The sequence below is a fragment of the Doryrhamphus excisus genome, chromosome 15 (genome assembly GCF_030265055.1).
Source record: "Doryrhamphus excisus isolate RoL2022-K1 chromosome 15, RoL_Dexc_1.0, whole genome shotgun sequence".
NCBI lineage: Eukaryota > Metazoa > Chordata > Actinopteri > Syngnathiformes > Syngnathidae > Doryrhamphus > Doryrhamphus excisus.
The window spans coordinates 15,633,143-15,651,214 of NC_080480.1; the positions used below are offsets into that span (position 1 = coordinate 15,633,143).

The 18,072-nt window shown below is 38.2% G+C and overlaps 1 protein-coding gene across 1 annotated transcript in view; it reads left to right on the top strand.

The window, feature by feature from the left end:
- The window catches only part of LOC131103448 (uncharacterized), a 137,946-nt gene extending 123,783 nt beyond the window's left edge, over positions 1 to 14,163 (top strand). Inside the window, exons 6-7 of the mRNA XM_058049740.1 lie at positions 10,153 to 10,400; positions 14,017 to 14,163. Coding sequence (XP_057905723.1) covers positions 10,153 to 10,400; positions 14,017 to 14,163 — 395 coding nt within the window. The remainder of the gene's footprint in view (positions 1 to 10,152; positions 10,401 to 14,016) is intronic.
- The last annotated feature ends 3,909 nt before the right edge of the window (positions 14,164 to 18,072 follow it).

Consider the following 18,072-nt stretch of genomic DNA (forward strand, 5'->3'; position numbering starts at 1 on the left):
AGGGCTGGGTTGAGGTCATTGTGCGACTTGTTTGCGCACGCCAGCACCTTGAGGCCATGTTTGCATCCTCGTTTCACCCCCCTGCCGCCCCCCCCACTCATGGCCTGTCACTTCCCATATAGCGGCATGTATGACACGCACGGCAACCGCTAAATAAATCAGAGTCGTGATGGCTCTCGTGTCTATTAGACACAATGTGTGTGTGTGTGTGTCGTGTAAATAGATTTCATGGCTTATTGCCGACTGGAATATGTTCATTGAGTCCATCTGACCAAGTGTGTGTTTGTGTGTGTGTGTGTAGTTGTGAAATGTGGTCAGAATTCTACAAACACTGGGAGGAAGAGCGTACTCAAAGTCTCTCTGCTGACATTTAGGGGACGTTTTTAGGGAATTTTTATATATTTTTTATATTTTGTATATTTTTTATATTTTTTATATATTTTATATATTTTTATATTTTTTATATATTTTATATATTTTTATATTTTTATATTTTTTATATTTTATATTTTTTATATTTTTATATTTTTTTATATTTTTCATATATATTTTTGAGTACAGAAAAACAAACATCCTTGTTTCTATAGAGGAGTACATACTGTACATAAAAGTGCAAATACTGCAATTTGCATGCCAGGCCAGTAGGTGGCGACTGTGTCCACGCAATGTACGTCATAGTTAATTAGTTAGTTTTGTGAGTTAATTATTCATTCATTCATTTTCTACCGTTTATCCTCACGAGGGTCGAGGGGGGTGCTGGAGCCTATCCCAACTGTCTTCAGGCGAAAGGCGAGGTACACTCTGTACTGGTGGCCAGCCAATCACAGGGCACATATAGACAAACAACCATTCACACTCACATTCATACCTATGGACAATTTGGAGTCGCTAATTAACCTAGCATGTTTTTGGAATGTGGGAGGAAACCGTAGTACCCGGAAAAAACCCACGTGTGCACGAGGAGAACATGCAAACCCCACACAGAGATGGCCGAGAGTGGAATCGAACCCGGGTCTCCTAGCTGCGAGGCCTGCACGCTAACCACTCGCCCACCGCGCAGCGCTTCAAATTGAAATATTGCAGTATTATTCATTCATTCATTCATTTTCTACCGCTTATCCTCACGTGGGTCGCAGGGGGTGCTGGAGCCTATCCCAGCTGTCTTGGGGCGAGAAGCGGGGTACACCCTGGACTGGTGGCCAGCCAATCACAGGGCACATATAGACAAATTAATTATGAAAATTACGAAAGTTAATTAATGAATGAATGATTGGCTGTACGGCGGTCAAGTGGTTAGCGTGCAGTCTCCTCACAGCTAGGAGACCTGAGTTCAATCCCACCCTCGGCCATCTCTGTGTGGAGTTCGCATGTTCCGGTGCATACGTGGGTTTTCTCCAGGTATTCCGGTTTCCTCCCACATTCCAAAAACATGCTAGGTTAATTGGTTAATTGGAGTGTGAATGGTTGTTTGTCTATATGTGCCCTGTGATTGGCTGGCCACCAGTCCAGGGTGTACCGCGCCTCTCGCCTGAAGACAGCTGGGATAGGCTCCAGCAACTCCCGCAACCCTCGTGAGGATAAGCAGTAGAAAATGAATGAAATTTTCCGTAAGTCTCCTAATTAGGTAAGCGTTCCTAAACGTGTGACTACTTGCTCACTTTTTCCCACAGCTCTCTCTCTCTCTCTTTCTCTTTCTCTAAATCCAGTAGTTATCAATTGGCCAATAATTTCCCAGCACATCCTCCACTTGCGGCGCTTTTGTCACATCTTTTAGCGATTAAATGGGTCGATTTCGCTTCTCCGTGGGTGATTAATCCCACGGGGTTAGAGAGATTACAGAGACAGAGAGAAGAGGGGGGGTTGTTAATGGATTCACACAGAGAGCCTTCCATTCATGGGGCTAATGAGATTGGATTAGACCAGATGAAGAGGAACACACACACACACACACATGGGGGGGACACACACACAAAAAAAGGGAAGATTTAAGGATGAGGAGTGACCCCTCTGTCTGCTTCCTTTACTACACTAAACACTGGGATCAGAACACGTAGATTGTAGTCTTAGAGGGAGGTGTCACACTGTGCACTGCAAGACGTCATGCTGCTCAAACGGTGTAGTGACTTTGCAGCGTATTCCTAGACGGATTTGGCGTACCCACACGGTACTCGTTCGGTGGAAAATGCCTCGCAATTTAGTGGTACAGCTACTCGTTATACAAATATAGTGCAGCTCAGGCTTTGGTTAGCGAAAGTGCCAAGGAGAAGTCCGAACTTGAAAATCGTGGACACATGTCAAGTCAGCTGGGATAGGTTCCTGCATAACCTTGCAACCCTAATGAGGACTGAGGGCCATAGAAAATGAATGAATAGCTTCATAACTAAAAAGCAAACAAAACAAAATAAGCAACTAGCCAACTAACAACTAAAGCTAATTAACACAAATACAAAAAACTAAATAATTAACGGCTGCACGACGGAAAATTTTGATTCCAACCTCAGACATCTCTGTGTGGAGTTTGCATGTTCTCCCCGTGCATGCGTGGGTTTTTCTCCGGGTATTCCGGTTTCCTCCCACATTCCAAAACATGAACATCTACCGCTTATCCTCACAAGGGTCGCGGGGGTGCTGGAGCCTATCCCAGCTGTCTTTGGGCGAGAGGCGGGGTACACCCTGGACTGGTGGCCAGCCAATCACAGGGCACATATAGACAAACAACCATTCACACTCACATTCATACCTATGGACAATTTGGAGTCGCTAATTAACCTAGCATGTTTTTGGAATGTGGAAGGAAACCAGAATACCCGGAGAAAACCCTCACAGAGATGGCCGAGGATGGAATCGAACTCGGGTCTCCTAGCTGTGAGGCCTGTGCTCTAACCACTAGTGCATGGCAACTTTCATTCATTAATTTTCTACTGCTTTTCCTCACGAGGGTCGCGGGGGTTGCTGGAGCCTATCCCAGCTGACTTCAGACTAGAGGCGGGGTACACCCTGGACTGGTGGCCAGCCAATCACAGGGCACATATAGACAAACAACCATTCACACTCACATTCATACCTATGGACAATTTGGAGTTGCTAATTAACCTAGCATGTTTTTGGAATGTGGGAGGAAACCGGAATACCCGGAAAAAAGAACATCCCATTTAATAAAGATTGATGCTGATTTGGGAGGCTCTTCCAATGGTTGTGTCCTTTTGAATTAGACCGCCGCGGTAATGTGACCCCCACACTGAGGGTGACCGAGGGGTCAGCCAGTGTCGTTAACCCTCCAATAAAACCTGCCTCTGTGCAAAACCCCCACAATTAACCCCCCCTGACATTTTTTATTACATGATTTATGAAGTGAGTTTTGCATGCCTCCTTCTGTATGTGGAGCAATAAAGGAGGAAATTAAAGGGCCGTGTCCAAGTGTGACGGAGCTATTGATGCTCTGGCAAAGACCCTCATGGCGGCATGGATCATTTTCTTCCACTTCCTCCTTTAATTGGCCATCCTTGTCACCTCGCAGCTGCTTCTGTGACAAGGTGATCGTTAGACGCATTTCGCTTTGACACCACAGGTAATCTCAGCAAAACACACTTTAAAAAAAAAAAAAAAAAAACACTGGGCCGTGTCAGCCCCACCTGCCTGATTGCCGTCACTGTTTAACCGTCATAATTACATAATTTACATAATTCTAATATTATTTTGCTGGGAATTTACTACTCTGCATTAAATGTAAAACATCTCAATCAGTACTCTGTATGAAATATAAAATATGAACTGATAGGCTCCAGCACCCCCGCGACCCTCATGAGGATAAGCGGTGGAAAATTAATTAATTATTTAATTAATTATTTAATTAATTTAAAAAGGTTTTCTCCGGGTACTCCGGTTTCCTCCCACATTCCAAAAACATGCTAGGTTAATTAGCGACTCCAAATTGTCCATAGGTATGAATGTGAGTGTGAATGGTTGTTTGTCTATATGTGCCCTGTGATTGGCTGGCCACCAGTCCAGGGTGTACCCCGCCTCTCGCTCAAAGACAGCTGGGATAGGCTCCAGCACCCTTGTGACCCTCGTGAGGATAAGCGGTGGAAAAATAATTAATTAATTAATTAATTTAAAAAGATTTTCTCCGGGTACTCCGGTTTCATCCCACATTCCAAAAAAAAAAAAACATGCTAGGTTAATTGGCGACTCCAAATTGTCCATAGGTATGAATGTGAGTGTGAATGGTTGTTTGTCTATATGTGCCCTGTGATTGGCTGGCCACCAGTCCAGGGTGTACCCCTGCTGGGATAGGCTCCAGCAACCCCCGCGACCCTCGTGAGGATAAGCAGTGGAAAATTAATTAATTAATTAATTAATTAAAAAAGGCCGGTTTCACATTTAGGCACATAAGAATTGTGCACGATCGCTTGTTGCTAGGCAGACTTCACAGGGTCAATTGGTCTTAATATACCCCCCTACTTTAAAAGTGACAATTGTCTCTAATACAAGCATACAAAGGACAAGGAGGGTTGGCAGGAACAGTCAGAAAAATTTAACCATTTTAATCAATTTATTACTTAAAATTATTAATTAAGTTGTTTGTTGCTAGGCAGAATTCATGAGACGCTATCATGTGTGCCTTTTTTTTTTTTTTTTAAATGACGTTTCTTATGTTGTTTCCCAACACAACAGAGAAAGGATACGGAGAGTCGGAAAAAACGGTCTATTATATAGCTTGTTTGGAATTCATGGGGCACTAAAACATGTGCCCCAATTCTTAAAAACGACAAGTCGTCTTATGGATATATTATTATAGTCATACAGATCCAGAATCAGTTAACACATCAACGTCATCATCAAATTTCTGGAAAGCATCCGATTGGCGTCACTATTTAAATGCCGCTAACGACTTTCTAGCTACAGCCACATTGGTGGTGATGTTGGTGGTGTGGGGGGGAGGTTATGAAATATTAATAGCGCCTGGAGAGTCACGCCCAAACGTACAGTAGATCATCAGCGCAGGCCAAAGCAGCGTGGAGGCTGAATACACAATGTGGCGTTGCCTGAGCATTCATTAACCTTTTTGGCTGCTCTTACCTGCGCTCGTTTAGCTGCCTTATTCAGAAAAGATGGCCGCCGACGTCCGAGCCTTATCTTGATATTCTCCCCCATTCCCCGTCCCATGAGTGCACTGAGGATGCCAGGGAGGGGGGGAGGGAGGGAGGGAACGCGAGGGCTGAAAGGTTAGCGTTTGGATAGGGGTTCGAACCTCCGCCCTCCAACCTTACTTCATCTTAATTGCAAATGTCACAGCAGCCAGCAGAGGGGCCGCTTCGGAGGGGTGAGGAGGGGTGAGGAGGGGTGAGGTATGACCCCAAAAAGAAGCAAAGCCTGTTCTCATGAGAGTTTAAAAATGTGCAATGATTAGTAGAAGTGGACTCCCTTAAGGCTGCTTAAACTTCCATTTAGCCCCATTGTCAGTTTCCCAACCATAAATTATCAAAACCATAAATAATAATCATTTTTATTTAAATGTGTTACAGCATAACAAAATGAATGGCCATTAAATAATTTTAAAAATTCCATTAAATAAATACAAATATAATTAAACACTGAAAACCAAATGAATCGGTCCTGAAATAAATACTGAATAGCCTGAAAGTAATTATTTAATATTATTATTATTATTATTTAATATATTATATATTAATACTAACAATTCACAGACTAAATAATGAGATATTGAATAAATTACACTGTTTTTCGTTTATTTTGATAATATAAACTGAAAATCTGAAAAGTTTGCCTCCAGCTGCTCATAAATATCTGACTAAAAAGTGATTTTTTTTTCATGAAATTTCTCACATTTGTCCACTTCCATGAAAGAGATTTTGTGCAAATAAAAACAAAAATTTTATGTAAAAATTCAAAATTAAAAAATTCTAAGCATATTAAAATGAATGACCATTACATAATTTTTAAAATTCAATTAAATAAATACAAATATAATTAAATAGTGAAAACCAAATAATTCGCCCCAGAAATAAATACTGAATAGTCTGAAAGTAATTGTTAAATATGAACAAATCACAGAATAAATAATGAGATATTGAATAAATTACACCGGTGTACATATTTCTGGACTGCTTTTCATTTCATTTGTAAGACTTCAGGAGGTTTGCCACCAGCTGCTTATAAATATCTGACTAAAAAGTGATTTTTTTTCTAAAGTTCATGAAATTTCTCACATTTGTCCACTTCCATGAAAAAGATTTTGTGCAAATAAAAACAAGATTTTTATGTAAAAATTCTAAGCATATTAAAATGAATGACCATTAAATAATTTTAAAAATTCCATTAAATAAATACAAATATAATTAAACAGTGAAAACCAAATAATTCGCCCCTGAAATGAATACTAAATAGCCTGAAAGTAATTATTAAATATTAACAATTCACAGACTAAATAATGAGATATAAAATCTGAAAAGCTTTGTCAGACTTCAGGAGGTTTGCCACCAGCTGCTTATAAATATCTGACTAAAAAGTGATTTTTTTTTTCTACAGTTCATGAAATTTCTCACGTTTGTCCACTTCTATGGGAGAGATTTTGTGCAAATAAAAACATTTTTTTATTTTAAAAATTATTATTATTATTATTTGGCTTTATGTTATGTTTACATTACGGAACCTGAAAAATGTCTGTGATATTCACAATGCTAACATGTAGCCACCTACGTAGCATTGTGTGTAACTAAGTGTAGTCCAGTATCATTAGCATCGTGCTGCAAACACCTTCCTGTTTCCTCATTGTAGCAAAATAGTGACTATTCTTACTTTATTTTAGCTTTATTGTGCAGGGTTAACTTCTTTTTACACTTGTATGACAGTTAAGAATGTTACAATGTGGTAAAACCTTGCCTGCACAGCAAAAAAAAAATCATTGTATCGGAACTTGTGACGTGTCAAGCCGCCATGTGGAAACGAGTAGAGTGACAAAGTGATAGGAATCGAACAAACAAGCAGTCAAGCGAGGCAAAAAGAAGCCTTGATGGCTTGACACGCTTTATTTTGCGCCATCAGCCAGCGGCCTTTAATCACACGGCGTGGGAAATAGCAACACATTTGTTGTTGTTGTTCTGAGACTCGTTCTTCTCGATGCTCATCTGAACGATAACAAGAGGATGCACGCTGACGATGATAATGAGACATTTCTCTGAAGGGTACCAAGATGCTATCTTCATCTTTTGACACAGGACGCTAACAGCTGAGCCTGTAACGAGCAGCGTCTAATTACGGCATGGCAGCAATCGTGATGGTTAATCTCTTTGAAGAACACGCCTTAATAGAGTCGTATCGTCGGGTGTCTTTGTTGATGAACAGCATGAGAAAGCCATTGAAGGAAAACATCACAGAGAGATACACTGCCACATACACTAGAGAAAAGGACAGGGAGATGTGGCAGTAGCAAAGCACAAAATTGGGACACTCATGGTAATTTTTTAGGCGGAATCCACCTTTTTAATATGTGGTTTCTTCCACAATTTTGGGGCAGAGTATGCTGCTGCCTCACACAGTAGAGAAAGGACAAAGACAATCGGCAGGAACAACACGTTTGACAAACATATACTCGGTCAATTATTCTCAAAAATAGCAAAAAATTAATATTTTTATATTTATTATCATCACTTTGCCATCAATTAATCCTCTATTAAATATAAAATCAGCATGCCGAACTGGTTTTACCTTTGGTTATCTCACAAGTTTGCATAGTCACTTGTTGCTAGGCAGAATTCACAGGGTACCATTATCTGTACAGTGGCCCAACTCTAGTCATTCGAAAGTATAACAATTATAAATATGAATTATTCATAGACAAAAAAATGCAAAACATTTAATACAGGGCTGAAAATTTTAATTAAATAATACATAATATAATAAAAAAATATTTGAAAAAATAATAACAAAATTTGGAAATCATAATATTTTTTTAAAATTAGTAGGAAATAATAATAATAATAATAATAATAATAATAATAATTACAAAAGGATAACACAAATAAATTAATACAAAATACAAAATAATTTCTATACATAAAAAAATAAGTCTAAAACTGCCCCTATTGTAATAAATATGTTTATTATTGCATAGTCACTTGTTGCTAGGCGGAATTCACAGGGCACCATTATCTGTACAGTGCCACAACTCTAGTCACCCGAAAGTATGACAATCATAAATATATTTTAAAAAATGCACTTAATACAGCGCTGAAAAATAAAATAAAATACATAATATAATAAAAAATATTAAAAAAAATAATAATAATACAATTTGGAAATCATAATATTTTTTGAAAATTAGTAGGAAATAAAAATAATCATTATAATAATAATTAAAAAATAACACATAGAAATTAATTCATTCTTTTTCTACAAAATAATTTCTATAAATAAAAAAATAAGTCTAAAACTGCCCCTATTGTAATAAATATAATAATAATAATACAATTTGGAAATCATAATAATTATTTGAACATTGTAAAAAAAATGTAAGTAATAATTTAAAAAATAATCATTCATTTTCTACAAAATAATTTGTGTAAATAAACAAAATAAGTCTAAAACTGCCTCTATGGTAATAAATATAATAATAATAATAATACAATTTGGAAATCATAATAATTTTTTTTTAATTTTAAAAAGAAATGTAAGTAATAATTTAAATAAGCATTCATTTTCTACAAAATAATTTGTGTAAATAAAAAAAATAATTCTAAAACCGCCCGTATCCAAGAGAAGCCATGCTGTTTGTTTTTTTTCCTTGCGGTTGCTGAAATCCACGACCTCCCAGCAACAAGCCATCAGGGAGTGATCGAGCTCTCTTGGCCTCACTTTTGATGAGCTCCCGGCGTGTCTATTATTTACATAGCTGTCTGTCTACGTGGCGCGACAACACCAACACCTGACACCACAGCCTCCTCCACACAGATTGATGTCAACTTGAGACACCCGGCCAGACGGCTACTTTAATACGTCTTGATCCCCCCGTGCGTCGCATGGCCACTATTCCCTCATTTCCCTTTTCTTTCTCTCTCTCTCTCTCTCTCTCTCTCTACACGTTGATGCTGATGATGCACCATCAGGAGCAATTAGGGAACTCGTACATGCGCCGTGTCTTGACTAATTATTGTTGCAGTCAATGCATGGTGAGGAAATTAGCATTAGAGGCCTGCACAGTAGCTCTTCTGTGGCTGCATATAATCTAGAACAGGGGTCTCAAACACACGGCCCGTGGGCCAAATGTGGCCCGCAGGACACTAGTTTGAGGCCCCCGCCTTGATATGAAAGTTTAATGTTAGTTTGATATGGCTGCTGTATGGTATCATGTACCCAAAAAAAAATTATTACGTTTGATTCATTTTCATGTTAAAGGTTAAATAACTGTTAATAGTTATACTCCCTATCCGTGTGGAAGTGGTAAGTTTTTGGCTATTTAAGTTTAAAGGAAATAACTTGAAGGCTACCGTTTTAGGTCGCTAGCGCTCTAGTTTGCGAGTTAGCAAGACCCTGCAGTTGCGCAATATGTTGTAAATAAATAAGAATAATTATTCTTGATTTGTTTATTTATTTTTCATCTTATTTTGTGCAGAAAAAATAAAATTAAGATATTTGAGAACAGTTTTATCAGAGCTTTTATTGTAGAAAATCGGAACCGAAGCACTGAAAAAGTTTGTATATTTTTAATTAAATTTTCAATTTAATTAATTTTAATAAATGCTTTTTTTTGGGGGGGGGGGGGCCTGATGCAGCCCAGCCTTGCCCAGACCGTAGCTCCAGTGGCCCCCAGGTAAATTGAGTTTGAGACCCCTGATCTAGAACATAGTGACGGAGATATGTCAAGAAAATGACACTAAATGTTTATGAATCACTGCTCTGTATTAAATAGAAATTCGCATAATTAATACAACTGACTTTGCTTGGAAGTGCTCCCTGAACCAAATAAGGAACGTTCACGTTTTAGTGGAGGTACTGTATGTTGTTTACCCCCCGCCCCCTGCATCATCGCATTGTGTGCATGAATAACAATGAGTCAGCAGCCTACTGTGCTCGGTTTGATTCCCGTCTTCACCTAATGCATGATGAATCAAAAGGACGTGTATGTTTTCTCAGGATGGAGGATGGGAAAAAAAAAAGTTGTCTTGCTCCAAGCCCACTCAGCATCTCTGGAAGCACCTGAGAGCATCCGAAGTGGAACGAGGCCGAGACTTTGGGGAGGTATCTTCACATACTTCACCCCCCCACCCACCCCCCACCCCTTGGCACCACAGCATCCAAAAGGAATGCCAGAGGAGGGCACTGGCATGGTGTCTTGGCCCCTCAGCGGAGACTGTGTCACCATCTGGCGTCTGTCATTGAGGGTATGTAATGCATCGCTGCCATCTTTTCTGGACTCACTTGCCTGAGAACCCCCCCCCCCGTTCTTGACCCCCCCACTGTGAAGATGGACGAGAACCTGCTGTGGGATTATGTACTGCGAGCTGCTAATAATGGTGAAGAGTCTCCTGGGCTCACGCTCCCGAAGCAGCGGCGCAATAAAGCCAGGAGCTTGGAAGTGCACGGCTATTTAATGGAAAAGGGAAGCTTGTGAGCCGCTGTGCTATATTTATATATATATTTATATATATATTTATATATATTTACACCGTGAACCTACTCTCACCGCTTCCCCCCGCCTCCCCTTTGTCACCTTTTGTCGGGGACCTGGCATCTCCTTGTTCCTCGCTCCAACGTGGGCGGCTGCAGACGCCACGCAGACAACAAACGGTGTCCGTGTGAGGCGTTATTGCAACTTCACACGTCCGAGACAATATGAAAAAAGCATGAAAAAAAAAAAATCAACATAATGTCAACTCATTTGGATTCCATTTTTTTGTTGTTGTTGTTGTTGTTGCTAGGCGGAATTCACAGGGCAACATTGTTTCTGCACCAATGCAAAAATAACTGCGAGACGCCAGTCATGAGTTATGCTGCTTGCTTGGTAACACATGTTAAAAAAAAGGACAGGGAGAGTCGGCAGAAACAAAATCAGTCAGACAGAGACGTTTCTCAATACATACAGTGTGTATAGTTTTGTTTTTTTGTATGCATATGCAACTGAACTTTATTACATATGAAAAATTAAATTAAATTAAATTAAATTAAATTAAAAATATATTAGTATTAAAAAGCAAATAAAAATTATAAGGCAATAACTGAAAAATAAGTCAGACAAAGACATTTCTCAAAATTAAGATATGTACGGTGTATAGTTTTATTTTTTTGTATGCTTATGCAACTGAACTTTGTTACATATGAAAAATTGACTAAATTAAATTAAATTAAATTAAATTAAATTAAATTAAATTAAATTAAATTAAATTAAATTAAATTAAATTAAATTAAATTAAATTAAATTAAATTAATATAGTATAAATGATTAGGATTATTACATAAATTAAAAATACATTAGTGTTAAAAAGCAAATAAAAATTATAAGGAAATAACTGAAAATATAGAAAACTTAACTATTTTAACTTTTTTGTTTTATGTAATTTATTATGTATTTTTAATGTAATTATTAGAAATTATGTATATATATATATATATATATATATATATATATATATATATATATATATATGTATATATGTATATATGTGCAGTAATGTTTAAACTGAACTCTATTACAATTTACATTTAAATGAATATTGAATAAATTAGTGTTAAAAACCAAATAAAACAATATAGAAAAAATATAAAAAATTTAAAAAGCTGACATTTTAAGAAATGTAATATTTTTATATTACATATTTTTATACATATTGTATTATTTTTTTATTTTTTCAATGGATGTGTTGGGGCACTAACCCACTCCCCTACTTTTTTTCTTGATATATTCCTCAAATTCCCACAGACAGAAGCATGAAATTTTTTTTGACAAAATTCCGACATGAAGGTGTCCAAGTGAGACCTGGGCGGTGGTCTTCTGGGGTGGTCACATACATAGCTTGCATATAGGCGACACAGCAGGAAGTAAGGCTGATACCGGGCTTCCAAACATCATCTCTCCTCCTCTCTCCTCCACTATTGAATGTTATTGTTAGCGCCGCAGCCCTCAAACTCTTCAAACTTGGCCTCCTCGTACCATCTGCCTCATGGAGGAGTCAGGATGACGGCGACACAACAGGACCACTGTTTTGTTGTCTTGTTCTATTTATTCCTCGATAATGAGAAAAACCAGCAGAGGGACCGGGGATGGCGTTCGCTGCCAAACGTCCAAAGTCTTCTTCCTCGCCCATATGGCTTAGCAGCGGGGGGGGTGGGTGACGGATCTTCACACGGTCGCACTGCATCCACGTTCTTCTTCTCCATTCAAGTGCTGCTGCGTGAAATGAGATGTGCTTTCATTGTCACAAATCAAGCAGGAAGATATCTCGCCATAATTCGTCTTTCCGCCATGTTGGGCTACTTTGTCCACACATGCTAATCCCAGCTTTAGCCACACGTGTGTGTGTGTAGAGAAGATCTCCATGCGACTAATTGCACACTCTTGGAAGGTTGGGGGGGGCACAGATTGAGGATGTCATGCATGCAAATGTTTAATTCAGCGCTCCCGACATGCTGAGACGTTTTAAGTCCAGCGTCAGGCTCGGCGACGGCGGCGGCGGCGGCGACTTGAGGCTGGCTCAAGAGGGGCTCACGTGTAATCCCCCACCCCCCCCACCCCCCACAGTGTCGCAAACATGGACGCAGCATCGCCTCATGAAATGAAAATGCCTTGACTGTGAAGTGGACACTTGAAACTTATATTAATAATACAGCATATCTATAGAGTACCCTGTTTAAATATGAAATATAGTAGAAATACAGTGATTCTCAACAGGTGGGTCAGGATCCAAAAAGGGATCATTGTCCCCAATGGGTGGTCCGCACTTGTTTTTTTTTTTTTCTCTTGCTATATATTTGCACTCATGACTCTGTGCTTTGCGGTGATGTGGTTGGGTCAACGTGAGGTGCTTGTGTGGTAATCGAACTTTAATTCGACATATTTAAATCTGTCTTTATCAACAGTGCCATCGGATGCGTTTTTGAAATGAAAAATTCCCGTTCATTAAATTGATAACTTTTGCGTATTTCTCAATTTTTTACGTCTCCTCTCGTCCATTCGCTGCTTCTCGCCGTGCCCTCCCATCTCTAATGGGAGATGATTGGTTTATAATTATGACCCATGTTTTCTACCCCCAATAATTAAAGCACAAGAAACCCAATTAATAAAAAAAATATTTAGGAAAATGACTCACATATATGAACAGTAGAAATTTAAAATGAGATTAACACAATTTTTTTAAAAATACACAAATAATGACTAATTAACAAATTTCAATTAATGCACAAATTTGATACCCCTAAATAAATTTATTTGAATTATATTTTATTTTTAAAATATAATTTATTTAAAATTTAAAAATAAACAGTGTTTTTATTATTTATTGTTTTTGTTATTATTTTTATTTATTTTTAACAATTTTTATATATTTTTTAATATTAAAAATAATTTAAATCAATTACATTCTATTTTTTCCCCTTAAAGTCCAACACAATCTCTTCTAAAACATCAATAATAATAAAACGCTGACGTATCTCAATTTTTAGCATTCCTAAGGTGCAAAAATAAGTTAATATTTGATGATAATAAAAGGTGAAAATAATTTATAAAGCAACTACGTACATGAACGTGGATAATAATTACGGGCGTTACAAACGCCTACAAGGATGCTTGCTGGACCGAGCGCAAGTGAAGTACTCCTATGCTGATGTTTTATGACGTCAGTACTGAAATTATGAGACATATTGTATAAAAAACTTGATAATTTAGTCAATATAATACAGTATGAGTAAAGTATTACGCTATATTTTAATATATATATATAACTATTTTGTTTTGCTTCATTGTCTTATGTAAGATAATAATACTTGTCATTTATTCATCCATAGCTTAATGAGCGCCAGGGTCATCACACCATGTCTGGACCAGTCCATATCCCCACAGGGGGGGTCCAGGTTCGAGATAGACCAATAGGACTCCAAAAACAAAAGAGCGAAGCCCCCACGGAGCTCACCTGTGGAGACATGACCTCATAGACCGGACCTGCCGAGCACACACAGAGCGTCATTCGGGATTATAGACGTCCCCCCCCCCCCCCCCCCCCCCCGGCCCCCCACCTCCCCGGTTCCCCCAGGTAGGACCACGCCTGTCTGAGTGTATTAAAGTCATCCTAGTAGTACGTCCTAATTAAAATGTATGGAGACATTTATGTCACATGGACTTTATGTGGATTATTTATTAGTCCCGGGGTGCAGAGCGTCTTGGTAAAGGGTCGATTCCCTGTGATGATAATACAGCTTTGATTGGCAGCACCAGAAAGGTATTCATTTAACAATATATAGTTATTTTTGGACTTGGACTTTGTACTGCAGGATATTGGGAGCCATTTTTAATAGGATGCTATTTAACTATATGAGGGGGGCTAAATAGGACACACCAGCTGCTAGCTAAGTGCTTCTGTAGTGACCCAACTCATCCAGCAGATGGGGCTGAAATGAAAAAAGCTTATGGGTTAACTTTGTTAATAAAATATAATTTTTTTGGTTTTTTATGTACTATATTTTATTTAGAATGGCATGTTTTTACCTGAAATGAATACAATTAATGCATCAAATGTTAATATTAATTTTTAAACGTTAATTTCGTGCATATGAAACAGTTGCAAAAAAATGAAATCCTTGCTTAAATCAATGTTCTTTTATATTTTAATTTATAATGGCATGTTTTTACATGAGATGAATATGAGTCATGCATCAAACTTAGAAAAGCTAAATATATTAAATGCTAAAAATATCATCATGGAAACAAAAAAAATTAAATCCTACCTTAAAAAAATATTTTGTATTTATTATATTTTAGTCATACATTAAACACTCAGAAAAAATATATTAAAATTGGAAAAATATCATAATGCAAACAAAGAAAATTAAATCCTACCTGAAAAAAATATTTTTTGTGAACTGCTTTTGAGTTTGTATTTATTATATTTTATTTGAGTCATGCATTAAACACTAAGAAAAAAATATATTAAAATGGGAAAAATATCATAATGCAAAATACAAATTATTAGAAATTTTAATTAAATTAAATTTTAATTTTTTTTATAACATTTGTATGTGTTATATTGAATACAATTCAGAGTACAATTCATGCATCAAACATTAAAATATGAAATATCATACATTAATAAGTTACCGTGTCAACAATATGGTCCTCGCTCCAAAAAAAAAATTACTTGAATTTCCCAAAATTGCATCATGATTACTTCAACCATAAATAACCCGGAGGTGTACATTCTACACAAGTGTACACATCCTTTTTTTCAGCAGGAACTTGCGGAATTTGCCTCTTTTCAATCAAAACATGCCTTTTGCCGACTGCACGGGAAGAACTTTAAGGGAACGTACACGAAAAAGATTTCCCTCATCACTTGCCGGACCACAAACACGTTGGAAGGGTTCCAGTAGGTTGCTTGTAAAAGACGTTAATACTTCCTGTGAGGACCCTGAGAGCGTTTGGCAGCTGTGCAGCATATTGAGACGTTTAATGAGAGCACATGGACGAAGACGCAAAGCGAGCTGGAAAAAGATAATTGACTTGTTAATGACGAAAAAGTGTTTTAAAAGTAGAGATGGGACTACGCTCAATCCCAATCAGAGACAGTTCTAATATTATGCCATACAAAACTTGCATAATAATATATTGATACATTACCTTACATTACATTACCTTACCTTAACACTGCATGATACAAAAGTAGTCATCCTCCCACCTTGTGTGGAAGTGGTAACATAATGGACCATACTAAACTTGCATAATAATATATTGATACATTACCTTAACACTGCATGATACAAAAGTAGTCATCCTCCCACTTTGTGTGGAAGTGGTAACATAATGGACCATACTAAACTTGCATAATAATATATTGATACATTACCTTAACACTGCATGATACAAAAGTAGTCATCCTCCCACTTTGTGTGGAAGTGGTAACATAATGGACCATACTAAACTTGCATAATAATATATTGATACATTACCTTAACACTGCATGATACAAAAGTAGTCATCCTCCCACCTTGTGTGGAAGTGGTAACATAATGGACCATACTGAACTTGCATAATAACATATTGATACATTACCTTAACACTGCATGATACAAAAGTAGTCATCCTCCCACCTTGTGTGGAAGTGGTAACATAATGGACCATACTAAACTTGCATAATAACATATTGATACATTACCTTAACACTGCATGATACAAAAGTAGTCGTCCTCCCACCTTGTGTGGAAGTGGTAACATAATGGACCGTACTAAACTTGCATAATAACATATTGATACATTACCTTAACACTGCATGACAGAAAGGTAGTCATCCTCCCACATTGTGTGGAAGTGGTAAGGTAATGGACCATACTAAACTTGCATAATAACATATTGATACATTACCTTAACACTGCATGATACAAAAGTAGTCATCCTCCCACCTTGTGTGGAAGTGGTAAGGTAATGGACCGTACTAAACTTGCATAATAACATATTGATACATTACCTTAACAGTGCATGATACAAAAGTAGTCATCCTCCCACCTTGTGTGGAAGTGGTAAGGGAATTGACCATACTAAACTTGCATAGTAATATATTGATATATTACCTTAACCGTGCAGCCCTTCTAACGAAAACATTGCATTTATTAACATTGAATTAATTAAATTAATTTAACGTTGGGCGGCACGGCGGTCTAGTGGTTAGCGCGCAGACCTCACAGCTAGGAGACCAGGGTTCAATTCCACCCTCGGCCATTTCTGTGTGGAGTTTGCATGTTCTCCCCGTGCATGTGTGGGGTTTTTTTTTTCCGGGTACTCCGGTTTCCTCTGACATTCCAAAAAAAAACATGCTAGGTTAATTAGCGACTCCAAATTGTCCATAGGTATGAATGTGAGTGTGAATGGTTGTTTGTCTATATGTGCCCTGTGATTGGCTGGCCACCAGTCCAGGGTGTACCCCGCCTCTCGCCCGAAGACAGCTGGGATAGGCTCCAGCACCCCCCGCGACCCTCGTGAGGATAAGCGGTAGAAAATGAATGAATGAATGAATAATTTAACATTGTAGTGATACATCTTCCCATGATATAAATGATCTTTGTGTGTCATTGGAAGGGCATTTTTGGCAAAGAAATGTTAACACATTGTCTTCGGGAGAGGACATAAATATTATTGTGTGTTGTGTGTGTATTGTGTGTATTGTGTGTGTGTGCTCTGACATGATGTGTGCGCTTTCTCGCGCTCGCTCTCACCTCGCAAGTATTTCGAGGTCTGCCATCTGTGTCGGTGCCAGAGCATCCTGGGAGTTCTAGGTGGATGGATCAGTCCAAGATGATGATGTGCCAGGTTTTGAGTGGAGGAAGGCTGGCCCACTGTGTTCCATACTTGCAGGCCATTGGCTCACACACACACACACACACACACACACAAATTAAATATTGTGTGTGAATTGAGAAGTGAAGAAAACAATTAGGAACAGCCCCGCAGCTTGTTCACAGAGCCTAAAGGGACGTGTCGCAGATATCAAACTCTTCAGGATGTTTATTCTAGAGGTTCAATCTGGTTCTTTATTGGACACTTTGGTCCTGCCGAGCGCTCACTCAAGTGGTGACTGGAGGCCAAAGACGGATGGATTTACTCAATGGAAGACAGTTTTTGTGATCTAATCCACCTTTAATGACTCTACCTCGGTTTATATGGCGTTTTTTATTCCTTTTTAAAAAGCCAGGACTACTTCTTGGCCGTGCATTTTAATCAGGGTTTAACTCATGTGACAGATGTTCCTGTGCAATATTGGCCCAGACTCACATGTTGACTACCCAATGTCTGTTTTTGCCTGTGATGCCTTGGATGCATAGTAGTTAAGTGGTTAGCATGTTAGCCAAACAGTCAGC